This window comes from Canis lupus, chromosome 3 (genome assembly GCF_003254725.2).
Source record: "Canis lupus dingo isolate Sandy chromosome 3, ASM325472v2, whole genome shotgun sequence".
In the NCBI taxonomy this organism is placed as follows: Eukaryota; Metazoa; Chordata; class Mammalia; order Carnivora; family Canidae; genus Canis; species Canis lupus.
The window spans coordinates 70975751-71002005 of NC_064245.1; the positions used below are offsets into that span (position 1 = coordinate 70975751).

Below are 26255 nucleotides of genomic sequence, written 5' to 3' on the forward strand. Positions count from 1 at the left end.
GGGATGGTCCAGGTGGCCAAAGAGTGTCACCATTCTAGCACCATTTATCAGGCACCTACCAGTTGTCCTCCGTGCCAGGGAGACGGTGGAAACCTCCGCCTCGGTGGAGCTACATCCTACATCTGTGCTACTCACAGACTGATCAGAAGCAAGAGCAAGAAACGATATTCACAGAGGACTGCTAGAGTCTCTGCCATTCACCCATCCTTCTAGATCCTAACCTTGAATCAGGCCAGATCATGAGAGAAAGGTGGCCTTGGGCCCCACTGATGTCATCCTTTAGCTGGGGGAGATGGACAAGGTGATGGTCAAGGATTGGGTGGTCAGTGGTCAAGGTGAGAATCCTGGCTTTATGTTGGGATCAAAACTTAATCGTAAAAAGCAGAGTTTCTAGGGATCAAATTAAAATGTGAATCTGCATCCCTTTCCCTCCATCTGGAATGGGGCCAGACAATACGAGGTATCAGTGCATACACCCCAGAAATCCTCTGGACCTGTCCTGCCATGTTCAGGGCAGTGCTGATGCTCTGGTCAGGTCCCACACCCCAAGCACTAGGGCTTCCCATGCAAACCCCCATGGGTTTGCACCTCCATCTCTACCCTACAGGCTGCTTCTAAATGGGCTTCCTAGATCCCACCTCTGATTGTGTCCCTCTCTTCCTGAAGACCCTTTACCGTCCCCCACTGAACCCTCAGCCTGGCATGATGGGCCCCCTCGGACCAGCTCCCTCCAGCCCCCGCCCCCCTCATCCGTTCTAGCTGGTCAAGGCCTCGGTGTCACCCAGCATAGCAGTGGATTCTTGCGAGAGCACTTCCCTTTGAACAAGATGCCTCTCTACCACCTGTGACACCCATCCCAGCCTCCTACACATCAGAGCAGATTGGTTCTTCAGGACTCAGTTTATGGGTGAAGTGAGCCCGTGAGCATGCATGGTCATATCTCCCTGTTGGTCTAGCCTCTTCCAAGGTGGGCAAATAGCAGAGGGGGTTAGGGATTGAAGTCACATGGGCTTGGGCTCAACCCCATGTCTACCACTTCCTAGATATTTGGCCAATGGCCATACTGCTTAACACCACAATATGAATATTGGCATCCCTCCCAGGGTTCACACCTTGAAACCTAATGCCTGATGTGATGGCATCAGGATGTGGGGCCTTTGGGGAGGGGGTGTCTGGGTTATAAGAGGGAGCCCTTGTACATGGGATTAGTGCCCTTACAAAGGAGGCCCCCACAGAGCTCCCTCACCCCTTCTACCATGTGTGGACATGGCTGGGAGCCGGCCGTCTGCAGCCCAGAATAGGGTCCTCACGGAGCCCACCATGCTGGCACCCTGACCTCTGGCTTCCAGCCTCCTGAGCTATGGCAGATAAATCTGTTCTTCAGAAGCCCTCAGTCAGCTCGAACTGACACACATAATCTCTCTAAACTTCAGTGTCTTCAACAAAACAAAACAAAGAAAGGAGAAAACAGTAATAGTGACCTCATGAGGTTAACGTAAGGATAAATGAGACACTGGCTGCAGGGATGAGTAGGCCCTCTGTGGGCATCAGGGTTCCCCCTGTGGTCATTCTACACTCCCACCTCCCCCTCGCTCCCAGCGCAGACAGACCGGACCAGCGCACCACCACTTGCTGCTTTGCCGAGGCCAGACAGGACCCACAGAACCTTCTGGAGGGTGTGTTCTAGCAACCTCTGCCACTCTCCATATGTGGCTTGGGATGACCCTGCCCAGCACCGCTCTGGATCCCAGCTCTCCTAGGGAGAGTCCCAGTGGTGCCAGGTGCCCGGTGGTGGCTCAGGATGATCACCAAAAGCATTGACGGCACAATGGCTTACATACTTTTTGCAGCATCTCTCGTCTTCTCTTAAGGATTAATTTTTGGTGCAGCTTCTTCTTCTCCTGCTTTAAGTCATTGTCCAGCTTCTGTTTGATGGAAAAGACTTCCATCCGAGCGCGCTCCAGCAGCGCCTCCATCTGCTCTTCATCCAGGTACCCTGCTCTAGGAGAGACATGGGGGCGTTGACACACTCTCCAAACCCTCCCTCAGCCCGACGGCTGCTGCGGCTGGACATTCAGCTCTCTATTCCTTTGGTCTGGTCAGAAAGTCTTTCCCCTGAAGGAGCAGGAGCAGAACGGGCAGCTAAGATGTTCCCAGAACACAGTAAGTGGGGGTGTCGGCGTCACTCCAGACATGCACAGAAAGATTGTCCGAAGCTGCCTGTTTGGGCAGACTGGGCAAGAGTTTTGGGAAAAAGTGGCGCTCCAGGTGTGGCTTGCCAAGAGGAGATGGGTTTGGAATTCCTGGTGATGGGCTTGTCAAAATCCAAGAAGTGCAGGAAATACTGTGTAGGGTTCATCCCTCACGTTAAGCTGGCTAGCCACAGGGTACCCACATTAAACACTGTGTCTGGTGTGTGTGCCTGAGAGGGTATTCCCAGGAGAGGTGAGCACTTGAATCAGGGGGATTCGGTAAAGCAGACCATCCTCCTCAGTGGGGACCAGGCACCAGGTAATCCAGTAGGGGCCCAAATAGAACAAAAGGTTTTCCTTTTTCTTGTCTCATCTCACCTTCTCCTGCTCTCGGACTGGGATCCCCTGGTTCTCAAGCCTTTGGCCTGAGACCGAATGATACTGTTGGCTTCCCAGAGTCTCTATTATGCACATGGCAGGTGGTGGGAGTCCTCAGCCTCTGTAATTACCTGCGCCAATCCCTCCTCTCTACCTTTTTGGTTGTTTTTCTGGACAATCCTGACTGACACAGTCTGGTATTAGCACGATTACCACTGCTATTCCCAGTCTGTCTGTATCGAGGGGCTGGATGGGCCCCCTGCTCGGCACAGAGTAAATGTCCGCAGAAGCTTCTTGGAGGAATGAATAAGTAAATGAATGAATGGTGGATATGTGCTTTAGAAATATAAGTCTGTGCCAACTCCTAATTTATTTGATTTTTTAAAGTATTTATTTGAGAGAGAGCGAGCACATGGGTGGGTAGAGGGGCGGGGAGGGGTCTGAGGGGGAAAGGGAGAGAATCTCAAGCAGATTCTGAGCTGAGCACAGAGCCTGACATAGGACTTGATCTCACAGCCCCAAGATCACAATTTGGGCTGAAATCAAGAGTCGGATGCTTAACCGACTGAGCCCCCAGGTATCCCTGTACTAACTTTTAAAAATAGAATTTAAAAATGAGAAGTAAACCACACATCCCTGGTAACTGCTCACAACAGTACAACCAGCTGTCGGGTGCTTCAATTCAAGTCAAGGAACTGTTTCTTTCACTTGAGTGAAAATTAATCAGGAATGTCAAAGCAACTGCAGTGACAAATTCATTAGCATCTTTGGGTAGCAAGCGTTCACATAATTTGCACCTCACAGAATCCTCATTAAATAGGGCAAGAGAGCCGCAGAGTCCTAATAAAATTACCAAGGTAGCACAATCAACTCACAAAACCACAGACTGTCCTGGGAAAGACAACGTTGGAGTCATGCATCTATTTATTTAAGAGCTTCTCATAACTGAAAAGAATAAATGTCATTGTCTGCAATTAAGTGCCTCCAAGACAATCTGGGAAGAAATGTCTTAGAGGGGCGGAGGCTGCCCTGATGCCAACCTGCATCACCACCACCCACGTGGTACCCTGGGGCTGCAGAGAAAAACCATGGACAATGCAAGTCAAGAGTCGGTGTATTTAAGCTTCACTCCCAAGGTGAATAAAAGAGCCAGCAGAGTGGCCAAGCTCAAGGAGAAGCGGGCTCTCTCATTACACAGCTCACCTAAGCCTCACCACTGATCTCTCAGTATAACGCTGGCTATTTGCTTTAAAATCACTCCGGGTGAGGATGTCGAGTGACATCAGGATTGGCCATTGAGGTTGAATGATGGGCACACGGAAGGTTCAATGGATGGCTGTCTCAACTATTACATATGTTTTTAAGATTCTGCAAACGCAAAGGGTGCTTACAACTAGAGAATTCTTCTTTTTTTAGGAAAGATTTTATTTATTTGACAGAGAGAGAGTGAGTGAGCACAAGCAGGGGGAGCAGCAGAGGGAGAGGGAGAAGCAGACTCCCCCCTGATCATGACCTGAGCTGAAGGCAGACGCTTAACTAACTGAGCCACCCAGGCGCCCCTAGAGAATTCTTCTTAAGGAGAAAGTAAGGAGTGACCAGTGCACTCACTGACCGAATGGTAATAGATGGTCTCTGATGAGGACAGTGGGGCAAGGTGGTTCATGTGCACCATCGGGGATGGCTTTTGGGTCTTACCTCTCATGTTTCTGGATGAACAGGGTCAGCTGAGCATCAGCGGCACTCAGAAGGCCTTGTACACGGATCTCTGATGATTGCATGTTCTGAACCAAGTACTCCCTGTGGCCAAACCTTTTACTTAGATGGTATCTCTTACTAGCCTGGAAAAAATCCATCAGCTCTTCTAATTTCTCCTGTTTAAAAAAAATCAAGAAAATATGCCTAATTACAATTTAGAGAATATTCTTTTTAGACATATAAAATAATACATTTCCTTCCTAAAGAAAACGCATAGGCACAGAAGCACGAGGATTAGCACCCAAACAGGCCTACCCTTAACAAAGGCTTAGAAGAAAATTATATACTAATAAGAAATGAGAGCTTGGAAAAGTGGATTCTAGACCTAGAGAGTGAGGAGTTGTTCAAAGAACTTTACTGCCCTAGGAAAGGGGATGCAAACTTCACGCAGCTGCTCAGCCTTTGCCCATGGGGTTCTCAAAACACAGCACCAGCACAGGTGGTGACATTCTGGGATAAATCAGCCATCAGCCCTGACCCCCAGAACTTTCACACTTGTGGAAGGGACAGACGACTAGATGACAAAACCCAACCAAACACAAGACAGTAATAACTTACCTTACCCTGGGTGTATTCTCTGGGCCTGGCACTGGGCTCAGAGTGTTTCTCACCTTATTTAACTTAGTCTAGAGAGACAGTACTGTTATCCCCATTTCATAGATGAGGAAACTGAGTCCGCATTGCACTGCTGGTAGACGGCCGAGCAGGGATTTGAACTCAGTAATCTAATTCCAGGGCCTGTGGCTAACATCATAGTAAGCTGCTCCAAAGTGCAGCTGTAACCAGTGGCATAATAATTAGAGCAGCAGTAAATAAAACATTAGCCTAAGTGGCATTATCCCACTGACTGGCTCTGCTGTCTTCTCCCATCCGTGAGAATACCGTCCCTGCAATGGGTCACCAAAAAGATCGATGCTCTGTTCAACAAGATACAGGTGATGCCACAGAGAGTTTTCTCTCCAACCAAAGCTGTGATACCTCCAGTTCTTGACACCTGGGAATGTGCCCTGTCTAGACAGTGAAAGGCGGAATGGTCAGTCAGATGTGGCTGAATGATGGTGTGTCCCTGACTCACTGGCAACAGAAACCATACAACAGGAACAGAGGCAATACTTGTATTCTCCACGAAACAGTCCATGTGAACTGCTGGCCGACTTGGCACCCATGACATAAGGAGACGCACAGCTGACATCTTCTAATACTCCAGCAGCTAGAGTCCAAGACACCTGTGCCGGGCTACCATTATCACCCACGGAAGTCTCATTCTTGACTCCATTATTACTAACAATCCACGTTCTTCCTAGCTCGCATGCCTGGTGTTGAGAGCCAGCCACTGCCCATCATGAGGAGAAAAAACTGCAAAATCCATCAATACCTACGTGATACCTTGGGGTGTGGATGCCTAACTAGGGATAGATTAGGATTCTTACTCTATTCACTCTCACTGAGGTTTGAGTAGGAAAAACCTAGAGCAAAAGGGAAAGGCTGGCTTATCCTCTTCATGCTCGGGGCGTCCCGAGAGTTGCGCTCTCACCCTGGAAGGCTCACATGCAAGAGGCTTTTGGGGATGGTCGCTTTGTCTCCTCTGGCACTGCCCTGCTCCTCACAGCCTTCACCCACCAGGCCTATGCCAGGACCAGAGGTCTGCTGCAGGTCTGCACACCAGCAATTTCACTCTGGGTGTGCACATGTGCGTATAAAGTACCCCATGCAGGGCTGAGAAATTCCACAGCAATGGTGATGGCCTCGGATAAACTTTTGGCTGTCATTAACGACATTTATTCCATTTGGATTAATAATCTTCACACTTGGGCTGACACACAAGAACACACACAGAGTCACCGGGGCATATCCAGATGCAGATGCCCACCCCAGGGATATGCTGATGCACACACACACACACACGTATTTTTCATTGCAATGTGTCTTAAAGGTATATCGTGCCAAACACAGGCTTTCCTTGCCTCAGCTCTATTATACCCATTTTACAGGAGAGGAACCTGGGGCTGCAGGAAGGCAGGCAGTTTGCCTACATTCACAGAGCTGACATCTGGGGGAACTGGAACTCAAATCCAAGTTGACTTGAATCCCAGGACTGTGCTTCACACTTCACACTTCAAGGGCAGAAGGAAAAGGTATTTAGCTCACAGGTCCACAATGAGAGGAAGAGAGAACAGACTCCAGGAGAGGAGAACTCACTGGCACCACCCAGGAAAGTTAGGTTCCTGCTGCCGCCAGCCTGATCTGAGGCCTCACCTGGACGTCAGAGTAATCCTGCAGCAGCATTTTAGCAGCTTCTGGCTTCAGTTCCCCTTGGCAAACAGCACTTTTTATCTGGGTAAAGAAGATATTGTGCAGTTCATTTCTCTGGAAGATGGCCAGCTGCCTGTGTGCCTTGGCAAAGTCTTCTTCCTGTTGCAGAGCCAGAGATCGCCTCAAATGCACCTGCTCCAGGCCGTGGAGGGTCCTCAGGAGGCCGCTACACTCCACAGCAGACTGCAGGAAGAGGAAGTGGTACATGAGAGATGATACACCCAGGGCATATGCAAGTGCACACACACGCATACATGTGCACACACATGCATACATGCACACAGCAACATAGTGCATAAACACGCGTGCACAGGCATACATGCACACATGCATGCACACACTTGCACATGCACACAGCAACACAGTGCATGCACACATATGCACATGCATATACATCCATGTGCACATGCACACAAATGAACATCCACATACCCACACAGAGCAACACAGAGCATATACACATGCACATGCATACATGCACACATATGCATGTGCACAGATGCACATGCACACAGCACCACCACAGTGCACACACATACATGCACACAGCAACACAGTGCATATATACATGCACACTGTATATATGCACACATGTGCATATATATACAGGTAATACACACAGCAAATATAAAAGCACACAGCAACATGGTGCATGCACACATATGCACATGCACACTCATGCATGAACATGTGCACATATGCACACAACAGTACATACACCCATGCACACAGCAACACAACAGTGCATACACGCACGTGCACACAGCAAATACACACGCACACAGCAACACAGTGCATACACATGCATGCACATGTGCACACACATATACTATACATAGTAATATACGCATTGCACAGTGTATACACATATGCATAACACCACACACGGAACATGCAAGCACATTGATGTGTACTCACATGGAACACACACACATGCACACAGGCACACACATGTCCCAAGCTGGCAATAATAAAGCTGCTAAACTCTGGGAGATACTGTTGCAACCTGTCCTTCCCTGTTAATGTTTTCCAGAGCAGTCTCAAACCAGAAAATTCACAGGGATGGAAATTTGCAAATCAAACTGCCTGAAAATAGCCTGCAAAATGGAAACAATAATGGATTGTGCTGTTACACTCTCCTGCTTATTTCCAACATCTTTTGCTCTTAACTTAGTTGAAGAGAAAAATACCAGCAATCAGGCCAAAGTTGAGATGATTTGAGTAAGAAAGGACACAGAGTAGTTAAGAAATGGCTACTGGGGGATCCCTGGGTGGCACAGCGGTTTGGCGCCTGCCTTTGGCCCAGGGCGCGATCCTGGAGACCCAGGATCGAATCCCAGGTCGGGCTCCTGGTGCAGGGAGCCTGCTTCTCCCTCTGCCTCTCTCTCTCTCTGTGTGTGACTATCATAAATAAATTTAAAAAATTTTTAAAAAAATGGCTACTGGGTGCCTGCACTTCATGTGCCCAGCATGAAGGCAGGAAGGAGGAGACACGTGCACCGAGTTCCCATTGGCGCAGAAGACTCTTCTCGTGACCCAGGAGGGGAGTGTAATTACTTCCACCTGGGGAGGCAGAATTAATTCCAAGACGGCCCCTAGATTCCTGGCCTGTGATGCACACATCATATAAATCTTCCCTCCTTGAGTGTGGCCATAAAGTCTGAATGTGACAGGTCTGTTGCCCATGATCTGGTTATTTCACAGCAAACGTGAAGAGGTCTTGATGATGGAATTGAGGTACCTAATCAGTTAACTTTGTTAACTGGAGGGGAAATGATCCTGGGCGGATCTGACTCAAGGAGGACCTGGACCTTCCTTCCTGACCACAGACACCCTCTCCTGCCAGCCTTGAAAAAATGAGCCTCCTCCTGTGAAGAGTCTACAGAGAATGGATGCCTATAGGAGCTGAGGTCTTGGTGGCAGGAGGGCATAGGCTGGTGGCTCTGTAGGCTAAGTGGGGACCCAGGAAAGGCAAAGGAGAGGGCTGTACCTCCTCCAGCTAATGAGGGACCACACACCCACTGATGTTCAGTGTTGTCAGTGCCCCACATCGCCAAGTGCGACCTACCACCTCCACCTCCAATCACTCGCAAAAGCTCTAGAAAGGAGACATATGAATTTCCAACTTTCCAGCTCCTTTGTTTTACATTTCAATTTGTCCAGATTCTGGCCCAGAAAAAAGACTGTTACTTTTATAGCCCCCCCTACCCCCCGGCAAAAGCCCAGCAGCCAACACATCACAGTCCCTGCCCTTGGGGTGCAGCGCAGCCTCACATTTGGGGAGAGCAGTGGCCACAGCACCCAAGACAAGGATTTCCTCCTGGTCACATCCCCAGGGGCCACCCCTCAACATCTATGGATTGCCTCAGTCACCAGAAAACAACACAGTGTTTTTTAAAAGCTGATTTTATAAAAAGGCCTGGACCAGACTTGTGAGTCACTCTTCTGGAGAGAAGTGGTTGCTCACAGCTTTTATCTGAATTACTGAATGTGGTTCACTCACAGCCAGGTGGGTTCCGGGCCCCTGACTCGGGGACCGCAGGAATGTTCGGCTGCCGGGGGTGGAGCTGGTGCCCAGTTAGGCTGATTCATTCATCTAAGTGACCTTCTTTTTGACAGTATGGAATTTGACAAGCCTCAAACCTCCATCTATTTTAATTAATAGAAATAAAAGATGGGATGAAATCCATATAGATTCTCACAGCTGGGACAAAAAGCTCATGCGCACACAGGGAACTCCCAAAATAAAGTTATCTGTCCTTGTTCAGAATTACATTTCTGAAGAATAAGGCATGAGGCAATGAAATACTTGTGTCATAGTGAAATACTCCCTAAAATGAATCTATGATGGGATCCCCCCACACTTCCATCTACACTGGCCTCTTGAGGGGTCCAGAGACCTGCAGAAACATGTTCAATCCTCCTGGCTTAGTTCAATCCTCCAGGGGCACAGATGAGAAGGCTATACCGTAGAGCAGGGGTGTTCCCTACCAAGGGCCCGCTGGGCAGGGCAGCTCAGGGATGGAAGTGAGTGAAGTGCCCTGGTATGAGAGGCACTAGGGAGTGGTGGGGAGTGGGGTGAAGTGGAGAAGGCCTGCCTATAGGGCCAGCCACCACTCAGCCACCAAAGGGGGGTGCTCTGCAGGAACATAAACACAGTGCAGCACATCTCCCCATGTTTCATGAGAAGCTGGAAGTCTACATTTTTATATGAAGTTTTGTATTCTATTTATTGGCAACAAATGTGCACTTTTAAAGGTATGTTAGAGTCATGGTCACCCACTCCAACTCCGCACTGAACTTTCCACCACAATGGACTTACTCTGCAAGGGAAATGAGGTATGTTTATCCCATGGTTTTAAGCACCCCCTAAAAAGGAACTTGCCCTGTGGAGAGAACTGGGGGGTGCGGAACATGGACCCATGGAAGACAGCACTTCAATTCTGGTTTGAGAATTGCAGGTCTGGGCCAGGCTCCAGAGCAAGTGCCATTCATAATGTTGACTCTGCACCATCAAAAATGTGAAACCGTGACAGAAAATCATGTCTGTACTAAATTATACTCCCTGCCCGCACTTGGTTTAGCAAGATGGGCAAATTGTAAAAATGTTTTACGGAAACAAATCCATCAGAGATGGGTACAATGCACTTAGGGAATCTTTGCCTTTAAGATGCTGATGTGAGGGGCGCCTGGGTGGCTCAGTGGTTGAGCATCTGCCTTTGGCTCAGGGCGTGATCCTGGGGTCCTGGGATGGAGTCCCGCATTGGGATCCTCACAGGGAGCCTGCTTCTCCTCTGCCTGTGTCTCTGCCTCTCTCTGTGTGTCTCTCATGAATAAATATCCAAAATCTTAAAAAAAAAAAAAAAAAGTAAGAGATTACACAGATGTTTTTGTTTTTTTCAAGATTTTACTTATTTATTCATGAGATAGAGAGGCAGAGACACAGGCAGAGGAAGAAGCAGGCTCCATGCAGGAAGCCTGATGTGGGACTCGTTCCTAGGACTCCAGGATCACACCCTGGGCCAAAGGCAGGCATTAAACCGCTGAGCCACCCAAGGATCCCCTACACAGATGTTTAAACGTGAATGGATTTTGTCTCTAATTACTGGAATTCCTAACTTCTACTCAAAAAACCCAACTCTGTTCAGTCTTCTTTTTTTTAAAAAAACCAATGCTTTGCAGAGTAAGAGTCCAAAATATTGTCATGGATTTTAAAGATGACAGTGATACACATACAGATAAGTCATGAGGTCATCGGCAGTTCTGTAAGATGGAGTGGCTTGCACGGGCTGGAAGAGATATAGCTCTATTGACTTTTGCCGTTCAGATGCTATTTTTGGAAGCACATTGACTCAAAGAAGGTGACTGATCTCTGATCAGGGGGACCCATGGGCCCCAGAGCGATAGTGGCTTCCTGCTGCAAGCTAGCAGACTGGGGAGTGGGGGCAGGTACAGAAGGAAGCAGGAGCACTGTATCCCAGCTTCCCTTCTCAAGGCCCTAACTACCTGTGCCAACACTGAGGAAATACATAAAACTATATTGTTCCGGGCAGCCTTTCAGTAGCTAAAGGTAGAAGCCCAGCAGGATGGGTTAACCTGGCCCACAGCAGCAAGGGTGTATGACATGTCATTGCACCACGTGGGTAGGGAGGTGTGGGGTCGGTGCGTGCTGTCTGGGTCCACGTCTTGGCCCCCCTCTGTGTCTTTGGGCAGGGGACCCACTGAGAATCTGCTTCCTCAGCTATAAAAGTGGGATCCTATCAATTCCCACCTCACCAAGTGGTGTGAAGGTTGGATGAGAAGGTCTGCGTGATGTGCTTAGAACAACGTCTGCATGTGTGTGATGCGTGAGAGTCCTCAATACAATCAGAATATTTATACTATGATATTAAGTGAGAACGAGCAAGATATCCAATTCTCTGAACCGCATACACACACTTGACTTTGTTTTAAAAAACATGTATAAAGAAAGGGGTCAAAATGTGTGCTGAAACCCAGGGACAAAATGGGAGCCACTCAGCATCACTGTATCTCTAGAGGCAGGTGCATAGTAGGAACTCAGAAAACAGACCACATGAATGTCTGTCTGCCTTGGTTGGTGACTGGTTCCACTGATTTTTTTTTTTCAAGATTTTTCTTTCTATGCTTTGGAGCTAGAGCTGACAATTTTTTCTGCAGAGGGACAGATAAATATTTTAAGGTTTGCAGGCCACCTAAGGTTTGCTGTCACATATTTTTCTACTTTTTTAGTTTTTGTTTTTATTTTTTACAATCCTTTAAAAATCTAAAAACCATTCTGGACCCACGGGTCAGCTCAGGTTCATAGGTCTAGGTTGCTGACTCCTATTTTCTAATACTTTCCAAGCATGCACTGTGTTCATAGGAACCAAACATATAACAAATTAAGGAGAAGGGAAAGAAAGAGCATGAGATGGTTTAGGGGCTGAATCACTGCACAGTGAACTCAGCACAGTTTCTGAAGTGCTGGCTCAGGGAGACTCCACATAGACCAGGATAGTCACAGATGGAGACCAGAGAGTGGGGTTGGCTGGCAGAACTCTGGTGGGGGAAGAGTGCCCCCCACCTCGAGAGACATAACCACATCCTAACCCAGAGCCTGCAAACGTGTCTCTTTTTAGAATGAGGATCCTTGTGGATGTAATTAAGTTAAAGATCTTATGAGATCACCCTGGATTATTTGGGTGGGCCCTAACTCTAAAGATAAGTGTCCTTGTAAGAGACAAAAGAGATGATGGTCCTAGAATGGAGGATGGCCATGTGAAGACAAGAAGTCCAGACCAGAGTGATGCAGCCACAGGCCAAGGAATGCCTGAAGCCAGCAGGAGCTGGAAAAGACAAGAAAGGGCCCTCCCCTAGAGACTTTGGAGGGGGTATGCCCAGTTGACACCTTGATTTAGGACTTCTGGCCCCCAGAATTGTAAAAGAATAAAAATCTGTTGCTTTAAGCCACTAAATCTGTGGTCATTTGTTACAACAGCCACAGAAATGCATATGGGAGTCAAGAAGAACACTAGCCTCCCCCAACATGAGAGATGCATGTTAAGGTGAGGGGGACCAGATGCAAAGGAGTAGATGGGGCCAAGACAGCATGAATCTTGCCTCTTTTTGTCACTGCCCAGTGTGCGTGCGGGCTGATGGCAGAGGACCACCCGAGAGCCCTGAGATGTCAGCTCTGTGTGTCCACTGCCAGGAGAACTCTGCATGTGGTCAGTAATCTGGGGAATGGATGTTCCTGAACAGGTATTAAGCTCCCCAGGATGACAGATTTCCAGACCAGAAAATGTGGGCTCAAGCGAGAGGGACTGGACAAGCCAGCTCACAGAGGAAGACAGAAATCAGGCTTGATTTGAAATAATCAGGAAAACACTCTGGTGCAATTCCCTCAAGACAGAAACGGACACATCTCTTAGAAAACTGAGAATTGATCTCTGGTAAACAGAGGTCTGCTCTGGGAAGGCTGTGGGATCAGAACTCTCAGAGCCGAGCACTGTACGCTGAGCCTGGTGCAGCCCATGTCCCATGGCTGCTTTTCTTGCACTACCTCTCCTAGCCAGCTGAGAGGGGGCACCCTCAGCCTTGTGGGTCAGTCGGGCTAATCACAGCTTTCAGAAGAACTGGAATATACTGGACTGGGAGGCCAGGTTTGTTTGATGGGAGCTGGTGCTGGAGGGCTCCTCAATCTAGCACAGCGCAGCCCAGATGGATGGACACACACACACACACACACACACACACACACACACACACACACACATTGATATAACAACCTCCCTGAGCCAGGCTCTCTGTGGGTGCACTCTTCCATGAATGAAGCCTTTTCTACTCTTCCCATGATGTCCCACAGCATTGTGAACATATCTTTATTCTAAAATAGTTGAATGAGGTCACATCTTCTATATGTGAAGATCCTTGATTAAAAACTTCTTGAACCCAAGAACCATGTCTCATTTCCTCTGTGCTTTCACTGCCTAGCCCAGTGACCTAGAGACAATAAGTCATAAATAAATGTTTTCTAAGCAAATTCTGGATGGATGGATGGATGGATGGATGGATGGATGGATAGATGGATGGATGGATGGACTGTAAGATGGACAAGTATATGGAAGGGTGGTATGTGGATGGATGGATGGACAGATGGGTGGATGTATAATGGACAGATAGAAAAGTGGTGGGTAGGTATATGGATGAGTGAATGGACAGAGGAGTGGTACATAGATGGATGATGGATGTGTAGATGGACAGGTGGATGGAAGAGTGGTGGATGAGTGGATGGCTAGATGTGTGGGTGAATGGACAGGTGAATGAATAGATAGATGGGTGGATGGAAGAGTGGTAGGTAGATGGATGGATGGATGTAGATGGAAGAGTGGTGGGTGAGTGGATAGCTAGGTGGATGGGTGAATGGATGGGTGAATGGACAGGTGGATGGCTAGATGGGCGGGTGGGTGGAAGAGTGGTAGACGGATGGATAGATGTATAGATGGACAGATAACAGAAAGGTGGTGGGTGGGTAGGTAAATGGATGGACTGTAGATGGACAAGTAGATGAAAGAGTAAAGGTATATGGGTGGATTGATGGATGGATGGGTGGATGGAGGGATGGACAGGTGGACAGAAGGGTAGTGGGTGGGTGGGTAGATGGATAAGTAGATGGAAGAGTATAGGTAGATGGGTGGATGGGTGGATGGATGGATGGATGGAGAGAGGGACAGGTGGATGGAAGGGTGGTCTGTGGGTAGATGGATAGATGGGTGGTGATGATGGGTGAAAGGATGGGCAGATGGATAGATAAATCATGAATCCCTGAGAGAGGAGAGAGGCAAGTGAAGCCCTCCTTTTGAAGCTGCCTTACCCTCTCACTGACACGTTTCAGCAACTCTTCTGCTTCCTCCATTGCCGCCATCTCCCTCTGATACTGGCTTTCTGTCTTCTTTCTCATTTCCAGGTCACATTCAGCCGTCAAGGCCACCATCTTCCGATCATACTCCTCTTGTATTTCTTTCTCCAGCAACAGAAACTGCTTTTTGAAAACAGCACTCATCTTCCTCTCTACCTGGGGGGAGAGGTGGCCAGAGCTGGACAGGTTCTTCAGCAGAAGGGCAATGATGTCTCTGCTGATTTGGGTTCGACAAGCCTCCAAGTCTGAGTCTGCCCGATTCAGGGTTGCAATCTCCAGCCTGGGAGACACAAAAGCCAAAGTATTCCTCTACATGAAGTCACAGCAGAAACTGAAGGTCACTCAGAGATCTGTGGTTTTACATTATTTGTAGGTAAAGGCTTTCTTTTTCCCTCTTCCCTCCTCCTCTTCTTCCCTCCCTCCTGCTCCAGCCAGTTATTGACAACCAGCAACTAAATCAGAAGATTTTTCATCAGTCCATTTGCAGAGTGTCATGCTGGAAACTGTAAGGAATTTAACTAATATAAGGCCTGGTCTTTGTCAACAACTAACAGTGATGACGAGGAGGCCAAGGGAAAAATGGATAGTTAGTATATTTGGAGGATTTTAAACTAAAATTTATTTTTACTTCTTTCTGATTAAAAAGTAACACGCACTCTTTCTCTCTGAAATAAATAAATAAATAAATAAATAAATAAATAAATAAATTCCAAAAAACCCTGTAAAGGTTTCCTTTACAGTGGTTGCAAAATGGTTTGCCTTGTGATGTATCATGATTCATTTAAACCATTTTTCTAGTGTTGCATATTTGGGTTACTTGCAAAACTCAAAACCTAAAATAATTCTGCAGTATCTCTGTAAAGAGTTTCTGATATTCACAATGATATGCTCAGTACAATATCCACAAATGAAGTCACTGGATCAAATGTTAGCAACATTTCTAGGCCTTCTAGAACAGCCTGCCAAACTGCTTTCCAGGAAAACTCCCCCAGCAAAGCAGTAGGATCCTTGTATCACCCCTCCCTCTGCCATGCTTAAAAATCTTTGATAATTTGATAGGAGAAAGTGGCATCTAATTGAAAAAAATATATGGATATTAAGAAAACATTATAGAGATTGTCAACTATTTAAAAGTAGAGAGATGGGCAGCCCCGGTGGCTCAGCGGTTTAGTGCCGCCTTTGGCCCAGGGTGTGATCCTGGAGACCTGAAATTGAGTCCCACGTCGGGCTCCCTGCATGGAGCCTGCTTCTTCCTTTGCCTCTCTCTCTCTCTGTCTGTCTCTAATAAATAAATAAAATCTTTAAAAAAATAAAAAATAAAAGTAGAGAGAAAAAAAAAGTAAAGAGAAGTCTCAGACGTAGAGGTCAGTGATGCATCAATAGCATGTAACATCCAGCACTCATTACATCACGTGCCCTCCTTAATGCCTATCACCCAGTTACCCCATCTCCCCACCCACCTACATGTTAATTGACTTCAAATAAAATTTTTTAAAAATGAGAGAATATGACTCCCAATGTACTAGGTACTCAACCTCAAAAATTGTCACTAGTTAGCAAACTTGTTTTACTCTCTTAATGTTTGCTTGAGCATTTTATGTATTTTTTAGAAGATTATTTATTTGTTTGTTTGAAAAAACAGAAAGTGAGTGAGCACAGGAGGAGGGCCAGAGGGAGAAGTAGATTCCCCACTGAGCAGGGAGCCCGACTCTGGGCTCGATTCCAGGACTCTGGGATCATGATCTAAGCCAAAGGAAGACACTTAACAGACTCAGTCACCCAGGTGCCCCGGCTTGAGCATTTTAAAAAGCAAATCCCATGTTTTTCATTTTACTTGTAAACTACTCAGTGTGCATCTTTAACTGTCAAGGATATATGCCTATTTATGTATGTGCACATGCATATCTATGTCTGTATATGTCTATTTTACCTAACCTTGATGTCATTATCATATTTAAAATATTAACAATAATTCCAATAATTAATATTAGTCATCAGTCAATAGACTATTTCAAGTATGTCAAATGATTTTTACAATTGGAAGTTTCATTCAAGAACCAAATGAAATCCCCCATGTCAGTTAAGTTCACTTTATCCTGCTCCCCCTCCATTTTTCTTTTATGCCACTGATCTGTTGGGGAAGCCAGGTTATTTATCCTGCAGAATGCCTCACATTCTGGATTTGGCAGATTCTTTCTATGGGGTGTCACTGCCCCTCTATCCTCTGTATTTCCTGTAAAGTACTAGTAAGATTGTGTCTTGATTAGAATCAGACTTAATTTGCTTTCCAAAATACCCCATAAGTGGTACCATGTGCTTCCTAAAAGGTTAGACAATGGGTCACTGCTAGGATGGATCAGTAGGCTCACGTGGTACCAACATGATCCCTGCATCAGTAAAATCTATCAACTCTCACCTAATGGTTTTAGCATCCATGTGTAACTCTCACTTAGATCCATGATTTCATTAGGAGTTAGAAAATGTACATTTTCTATCACTTCCACATCCTTAAAGCTTAAAGAGATTCTTCAACAATCCAGTTACTTTGACATAAAGTCTGCAGACGGAATGGATGTTTGACTCTATGCTAATTACCGTTGGTTGTCATAGCAACTTCCAGTGATGATAAATGAGTGTGGGGCTATTATTTTGTTGTTATTTATTGTTTTGTTTTATTTTGTTTTGGTATGAGAGCAAAACGTTGATAAAACTTGCCAAATCCCTGAGAGTCTGAGCTCTGGATACCTGGAAAATGCATAAGAGGACAAACATCAAATATGTTACCAGGAAACATGGCTTAGAGGGAAAATGATACCTGATTGGTAGATCACAGCTGGATGGGAGGACCTGTAAACAAACCATGGATATCTGGGGTGCCTGGTGGCTCAGTCTGTTAAGTGTCTGCCTTCGGCTCAGGTCATGATCTCAGGGCCCTGGGATCGAGCCCCGCATCAGGCTCCCTGCATAGCATGGAGTCTGCTTCTCCCTCTCCCTCTGCCCCTCTCCTTGCTCATGCTCTCTCTCTCTCTCTCTCAAATGAATCAAATCTTAAAAACAACAACAACAAAAACCATGGGGAAGTTCCTTGAATGAGGTGACTCTGGGAACTGGGCATGTCCCTTCTGGGGACCCTGGATGCTCTGCCTGTGAGTTGTTACAGAACAATCTGTCACCTGTGGGGTAGGAAGCTTTTAAGACAGGAAGCCTCCCACACCTGCCTAATGGGGATTACATCTCCTTGCACCTGAGTTGTGTCACCTGGGGGAAAAACATGTGCAGTGTGACCTGGGGCAAGGACACCCTTATGGAAGAATGCCTGATGTCCTCACAGCAAACCGTGTTCCTGCCCTTCAGCCATGTGCATACACGGAGTCAAGTGGGGCTCATGGGAGTCTTCCAAGTCCAAGTGTTAAGCTGGACCTAGGAACATTCCCTGCCACTGCACAATATCGATATGAAATTACAGATTTTTATGTATTTGGTGGGTTTCAATCAAATTCAGTCATTATTCTTTTCAATACCCAAATTTTTCCATCTTAGGTCAGATGAGCTTGTGTGTCCTTTAGACACAACCCAATTAGTCTACTTTTAAGTAACAGCTCATGCATTTTGTCTTTCATTTTCTCAGCAAGTACTTACTGAACACTGCATGTGCAGAGCATCCTGGGTCACAAAGCAAGAAAGAAGCACAAGAGATGCTCTGGGCAGAGCGTGTGTGGTTAAAATTATCTAATGAACCAAATGAGCCCATGTTCCATGGGCTTGCGGGGAAAAATGACTTCTCTGCTGAAACCGACAGAGTAGATTTCACATCTTTAATGATGCTTCTGGGGGCAGGCAAAATAATGGTCCCCTATGTCCACATCCTAATCCCCAGAACCTATGACTATGCTGAGTAACACAGCAAAGGAGAAACAAGGTTGCTGGTCAGCTGACCTTAACCTAACCACACAGTAATGAGTAACAAGGGTCTTTAAAAGTGGGAAGAGGGAGCAGAAGACACGTGGAATGGGAAGAAGTGAGGGAGGAAGCAGGGGTGAGAGGGATGGGATTATCAGCTTCTGAGAGGGAGGCAGGGCCAGGAGCCGGGTGTGGAGGGGGGCAGTCCCCAGGAGCTGGAAGAGGCAAGGAAACGGACTGTCCCCTAGAGCTGACATCCTGATTTTTCTTGGTGAGGCCCGTCTTGGACTATGACCTCTACAACTGTAAGATGACGCATTTGAGTTGTTTTAAGCCACCAAGTTTGTGATTATGTGTGACTGCTGAATATGAGACTCATACACCTTGCCCTCCCACCTCCCTCCTTCATCCATTAATTGATTCATTGATTGACTTGCACAAGAAACTCTTGTGACTGCCCGTTAGGAAAACAGCAAGTGTTTCACCAGGTGCACGGGGATTGGAACGAAAAGAGGGACATCTCCAGAGATCTCTGTTGTCAAACCACCTACTAGCTAAGGGCCCTGGGGAAAGGACTTAGGTCCCCAAGCAGCATAAAGGGGAACCACCCTCACAGGGTAATGTTCATGGTTAAAAGAGATAAGAAATATAAAATGCACAGTGTAGACGAGCCTGGATGGCTTAGTTGGTTGAGCATCTGACTCTTGGTTTTGCCTCAGGCAGGTCGTGATCTCGGGGTCATGAGACTAAGCTCTGTGTTGGGCTCCGTGTTGGTGCGGAGTCCGCTTGGGATTCTTTCTCTCTCTCCCTGTGCCCCTCCTTGCCATGCACGCTCTCGCTCTCTCTCAAATAAATAATGTTTAAAACACACAGCATAGTGTCTCAAATTTTATCTGTTCTAAGTCATCCCAGTTTTCCTGTTCTGGGCCATCCTCGTCCTAGGAGACCGGCTGCAGACTAGAGTATCTTGCACGGCTTGCCCTTCCCAACTGCCTGGGAAGACAATCTCATAAGCACTTTCTGTTTAAACAGTTTTAATGTTAATCACCAGGGATAAACTGTCAGAAGCCACAACAATGAAAACTGCCAGGGCATCCCAAAGCCACAAAAGAAAGAAAAATGTCCCTTTAAACCAATTAAAATATCATGCAGTTAATGAGGCTCTCATCTATTAATTTCCCAAATGATCACAGGAGAGGAAAATAAGTGTTAGGAATTCATTGTCAACCCACACGTCGGGGTCCGTGGCTATGGCAGTAACTCCCACCATCTCCTATGGCATTTTAAATTGTTTATAATGAAATGCACATATTTTCCACCTGCACCCCCCTGCCCCCCAAGGCTCTAATGGCTCCATGAGACAGACAGGGCCACTCTGAGTCACACACACTGGGCTGAGACTCTTACTGCAAGTTGGCAGAGTTGGCAGGATTCAAACACTGCTTTCCTAGGGGCTATCCACTTTTTTTCAGGTCACAGGAATGTCCTCTTGTCACCACACTGTGAGATGAGTGTATTTTCTCAGGCCAGTTCTGTGGCACAGACGTCCCCATGCCAACCATATGCCTCTTGTAAATGAGGGCCTTCACACAGGAGTGCAGAACGATGTCCAGCACATAGGAAGCATTTAATAAACAGAAGCCATTCAAGTTTAATAACAGACTTGCTTATGATAACACCTTTCTAAAAGAAAGTGCACAGGGACGCCTGAGTGGCTCAGTGGTTGAGCATCTGCCTTTGGCTCAGGTTGTGATCCCAGAGTCCCAGGATCCAGTGCTGCATGGGGCTCCACGCAGGGAGCCCCCTCTGCCTATGTCTCTACCTCTCTCTATATATCTCTCATGAATAAATAAATAAAATCTTTAAAAATAAATAAAAGAAACTGCACAGCTTAAATTACCCCAGATCTGATTTGTCTTTGATTAACTACTGATGATAAAGAAGAAGGAATGACATTAGTGTCATTTTCCTTATTTATTTCGTGTAAAAACTAATCGGGTTCTCATCAGATGGCAAGTAAGGTGTCAGAACAAAATTAGGAGAGGGTTTGACACACAAGGCAGAAAATGTTCCCTTGAATGTGAAAAAAACTTCATTAGCATGGAGAATAATTAATTCAGAAGGAATAAGAAGTCTCCCCATCCATTTTTCACAACAGAAGTCTGGCATCTTCCAATTAGCTGGGGTAAGCATAACAGACCCACAAAAAACAATCAGTAGTAGGGAAACTGAGATTTTCCTCCGAGGAGCCACTGTCCAAGGACTGCTCGGGGATTCCATGCCAGGACTGTAAATCATACTTGTACGTGGATTTCAGGGCCTAGGCAATGCAAATTTAGTGGGGAAGATACTTTCTGAATATCTTCACCGTCAAAACTGTAGTGAGAGCTTAGATCAGAGTGAAAGTAGTCACCATCTGTGAATGAGACATTAGTAAAAGTTATGCTAAACCATACACTTCTGTTTTGGTATAAACTCAAACACACTGTATGATACAAGAGGCCTGCAAGCGGTCTCCAACCTTCCTCTATGACATTCTTCCTCCTATAGATCCCTTTGTTCAGAAGTTGGTGGGAGCTGCCCTCTCCTGGCCTCGTGCTGAGGGCAGGGTGGTGGACAACTGAGGCCACCAGCTCCTCATCATTGCCTGCTCCCCGCCCACTTGATGGCCACCCCCCCCCCCACACACACACACTAGTCATCTGCAAAAGACAAAAGAAGTGAGCAAAAGGATGCTTTTGCTCACTTCTAATCTTCCTGGAACCTTCCTCCCAGCTCCCCTTCAGGCACAGAAGGTGTTTCATCATGTCTGAAAGCCCAATGAACTTGGGAGACACAGCAAAGCAGCTCCCAATCTCATCACCCCCCTTCACAGCTGGGCAACTCAGGTGAGTTACCTGACATCTCTGAGCCTACTTTCCAGGTTGGTAATGAGTCATCCGTGTCCAATGAAAGTCATTAAGAGGATTAATAGCAGTGCCTCTTTTATATAAACTTTGTTTCAATAGCTTTACAAATATCAACCCAGCTAATCCTCACGACAATCTTGTTAGGTGATTAACCTTTTTTCTTTTTACAGGTGAAGAAACTGAGGCACAGAAAATTTTAAATACCTTGTTGAAAGCAGCACAGCTGTTAAGTGGCAGAGTAGGGATTGGAAGCCATGGCATGTGGCTCCAGAGTCTTCCCTCTACCCTCTGTTTACTGCCTTAGGCACACCAACATGCTCAAAGCACCTACCTAGTGCCCAGCACTAAAGAGATGTTAGAAAATGCTATTTCACATTGCTGTTGCTGTGGATACATCTGTAATGGTCTTCCTTGATATCATTCTTTATGGCAGAGAAAAGAAGATGTGAAGGACACATAACATAGAAATGGGTGAATGGATGGATGATGGGTGGATGGATGAGAGAGTAGGTGGATGGAAGGACATATGTATGGATGAATGGATGGATGGGTAGATAGGTGGATGGGTGGGTGGATGGGTGGATATGCAGGTAGACGAAGGGTGTGTGTGTGTGTATAAATAAAGGGAAGGATGGCTGGACAGATGGATGGATCAATGGATGAGTGGACAGATGGTTAGATAGACCGATAACTCTTGAAACTCTTATTTGGAAAGATAGATTTTGTTCTACCTGAAGAGGAACTGAAAGAAACTGTAGGGTGAAACATTTAAAGATGAAATAAACCCTGGATGTCAGCTAAGTCATCTTTCCAACCAATGCTCAGATCTCCTCAACAGCTTCCCACCAGAGTCCCCCAGCTTTTGCTTTGCATATACACACAGTGATGGGGACCTAACCACTTCTCCAGGCAGGCTTCCATCATCAGAGAGCTCGGACAGAAAGATCTTTTTCTTACTCACCTGATATCTGCCTCCTTACGGCCCCCATCATTGTCCTAGTGCCTCTGTCTTCTTCATGACCACCTCACAGAAATCTGGGAATTGTGATCACATGCACACAAAATATCTCCAGTCCAGCCTTACCACCTTGGGCAGAGGACCCAGAGCCTTTCAGGCTGTGGTGAGGATTAGGGTTTTATCAAGATCATGCCAGCAAGGGGTTTCCAGCAAATGTCCTAGTCAGGGTCACACTGGATTAGGGCCCGCCTGAATGACCTCACCTCAGCTTGATCACATCTGCAAAGATGCTACTTCCAAATAAGGCCATATTCACTGGTAACTGGGGCTTAGAACTTCAATGTATCTTTTTGGGAGGACACAATTTAACCCATAACAACCTTCAAGGGATGGCGGTCCCTCATGATTAAGGGGATATCCAAGTAGAAACGGACTAGCCACCTATAAGGTGTGCTAGAGAGAATATTTCTGCTCTGACCAATAATTTAGACCAAATGACCCCCAGGATTCTTTGTAGCATCAAGCCTTTGATGTTGTCACTCTTCTCCCATGGAGGAAGGGACCATCCTCATGGCTCCTTCCAGAGCATCCTGCTCCAATGCCACCTTGTTGGGAAAGCTGCTCCCAACATACTGACTTAACACAGAATTCCCTGCTCCCTACTTGGTTATTTTGCATAAATCCATCACCTCCTTATATTTCATATTTATTTATTTTATGTCCCCCAACCATGGACAGCGTGTAAACACAAAGACTCTACTATGGTCCCTGCTATATCTAGAGAGAGCCTAGCAAAAGGAATTGCTCCTCAAATGTCTCCTGGATGGATAAAACTGAAATCCTAAATTCACAGGGCCACATCTATCTGGGAGCCTGACTCCCTCCCGATTCCTCTAGCCCCTCTGCCTGACCGAGCCTACGCCTTCCTGGTGAAGTTTCTTATCTCCCATTTAAGAGCCAGAGTCCGCCCCTCACCCTGTGCATGGCCCCATCCCATGCCACCTGTACCCCATACCATCTTGCCAGGACTGTCTGAGTCTGTCTTCTCTGTGAACTGTGAGTTTCTGGAGGGTGTGGAGCACTCTTGACCCATCTCAGCATCCATGGTGCCCAGAAAATGGCTCTGAGTGAGAAAGTGCTTGGGAAACGGTTCCATGAGGGAGTAAGTGAGCAAAAGCAGGATCAAGGGCTGTGAAGGGCTAACCTGCCAGCTGGTCTTCTAAACTGCATACTGTGATCACTGCTAATCCAGAATCTTCGGTGACAACCCATCTCCTAGACAGCTGACATCCCCCAGCACCAAAATACTCATGACATTTAGGAATCTCAGGCCAATGCCCCCCTCCAACACCCCCCGCACAGACCACAGTGATCAGGAGGGAATATCCTCCCTAAGAGATCTGTGTACATGAGTGTCAACTGAGTGTTTTGGGTATTTTCATGTATTTGTGAAAAAATAGACAAAAATAGCAAAAACAACAAAGCAAAGATTTTCAAAGTCAAGTCTGAATTAAATCCCTGGGTAAGCAGCACGACACCAAATCGATGAATGCTTGGAAAGAAAGGCACTTTGTAATTCCCACTGAAATTGAACTGGCAAGGGGGCAGGACGTAATTCTGGTGTCAGTGTTGACCTTCTCAAAGGCCAATGGACCCCAATCCAAATCCAAGCTTGAAGCCCACGCCCCAGTCCAGTCTCCACAACCTGTCCAGCCTCCCTCTCCATCCAAACGTCCCCAGCATGCCACCCAGCCACAGGTCAACAACCTGGGATAATCTGATGGCCCGGCGTTTCTGAAGCTCATGCCCCTGCCTGAGTCACTGCTGTGTCCCCAGGCAGCCTCCCTAGTGACTGACCACACACCAAACCTCCAGCCCACAAGCCTCTCTTCACAAGAAGGGCTCTACACGAGGTTGTCAGAGCCCCAGAATCACCTTCATGATGCCCAGCATGGTGTGTAATCATGTATTTTCCCATGTGATTCTCTCATGAAGGCCTGTCCCCCTACCCCACGCTACACTATGAGCTCCAGGGGGCCAGGACCCTGCCTGTTGGACTCACAGTAGCATTTCCAGCCTCCCCCCTCCACACCCCATGGACTGAACAAGTGCATGACATGCTCGGGTAGAGCAAGGAATTAGACGCTGGGAGTCACTGAGTCACTGTAGCCCATTTCTGCAATATCTCTGAGGCTGAGTCACAGAAAGAAGCCACGGAGTCCAATGTGCAGAACAGAGACAAGAACTAAAGGGTCTGGAAACAGGTGAATCACTTACTGTGAGCCTGGCCAGAGTGCTTATTCTCAGCCCTGGGCAGACACGAGCTCGTTAAACCCTCACCTCCCGTGGGGCACATATCACCACCCTGTGTTCAGATGAGGCCCTGGAGGCAACAGACTGTGTTCAAGGTCATCTGATGATTAAATGACAGATCAGGAGTGGAGGGCTAGCACTGCCACTCACGTGGTCCAGCCTAGCCCAGGCTACTAGCTCTGTGTACTAGACATGGGATGCGAACACCTCTTCCATGGGCCAAAGATGGCCAACCTCATGCGTTAGAAGGGATTAGAGCTACAGGAAAGTGCCTTGATTTCCTATCAGACTGGCATGGGCAGAATGATCCTGGGGTGGCTGTGACTAGGGTATGTGACAAAGGGATTCTCCTATGCTGGATGGTAAACTGGCCTGCCCTCTATGGAGCCAATCCGACAGCATGTATGAAAAGTATACAATAAAGCAATTCCACTTCAAAGAATTCAAGCTGCAGTTAACTTTGCATGCATGCACAGAGCCCTTGGTTAACTGCCCTATGACCATTGGGGGCTGTGGAGCATGGGGTGACCACGTGGGCTCTGCACTCAGACCACCTGGGCTCACATCTTCCTACTTGCCGTGGGCCTCTGGGCAAGTGACTCACACTCCGAGCTTTAGTCTCCTCATCTGTAAACAGTCCTTAGCATAGAGGCCGCTCTGAGGAGTAGACAGGTTAATGCACATAAAACAGTCAGAAGTGTACTAGCTGATAAGATCCAACAGTACGGGAAAAGGATTATTCACCACAACCAGGTGGGATTTATCCCTGGGCTGCAGGGGTGCTTCAACCTCCACAAATTAATCACATGATAGATCACATTAATAAAAGAAAAGACAAGGGCCATAGGATCCTTTTGATAGGTGCAGAAAAAGCATTTGATAGAATACAGCATCCTTTATCGATTAAAACTCTCCACAGTGTAGGGATAAAAGGAACATACCTCAATATCGTAAAAGTTATATTCAAAAGACCCACAGTGAATATCCTCAATGGGGAAAAACTGAGAGCTTTCCCCTAAGGTCAGGAACATGACAGGGATGTCCACTCTCACCACTGTTGTTCAACATAGTACTGGAAGTCCTAGCCTCAGCAATCAGACAACAAAAGAAATAAAAGGCATTCAAATCAGCAAACAAGTCAAGCTTTCACTCTTCTCAGACAAGAAATACTCTGTAGAAAACCCAGATTCTACCAAAAAATTGCTAGAACTCATACAGGAATTCAGCAAAGTCTCAGGATACAAAAACAATGCACAGAAGTCAGTTGCATTTCTATACAGTGATAATGAGATAGAATAAGGAGAAATCAAGGAATCAATCCCATTTACAATTGCACCAAAACTCCATAAGAAACCTAGGAATAAACCTAACCAAGGAGGTAAAAGATCTGTACTCTGAAAACTATCGAACACTTACGAAACTGAGGAAGACACAAAGAAATGGAAAAACATCCCATGCTCATGGATTAGAAGAACAAATATTGTGAAAATGTCTATGCTATCCAAAGCAATCTACACATTCAATGCAGTCCCTATCAAAATATCATCAGCATTTTTGAGAAGTGGAACAATTTTAAATTTGTATGGAACCAAAGACCCCAAACAGCCAGAAGAATGTTG

The 26255-nt window shown here is 46.6% G+C and overlaps 1 protein-coding gene across 4 annotated transcripts in view; it reads right to left on the reverse strand.

The window, feature by feature from the left end:
* The window catches only part of EVC2 (EvC ciliary complex subunit 2), a 126226-nt gene that overhangs the window by 42144 nt on the left and 57827 nt on the right, over positions 1-26255 (reverse strand). For all 4 annotated transcript variants that reach the window (XM_049108634.1, XM_049108632.1, XM_025437421.3 and 1 more), the window contains exons 10-13: positions 14512-14836; positions 6582-6821; positions 4266-4441; positions 1842-2001 (exon numbers count right to left, since the gene is read on the reverse strand). In XM_049108634.1, coding sequence (XP_048964591.1) covers positions 1842-2001; positions 4266-4441; positions 6582-6821; positions 14512-14836 — 901 coding nt within the window. The remainder of the gene's footprint in view (positions 1-1841; positions 2002-4265; positions 4442-6581; positions 6822-14511; positions 14837-26255) is intronic.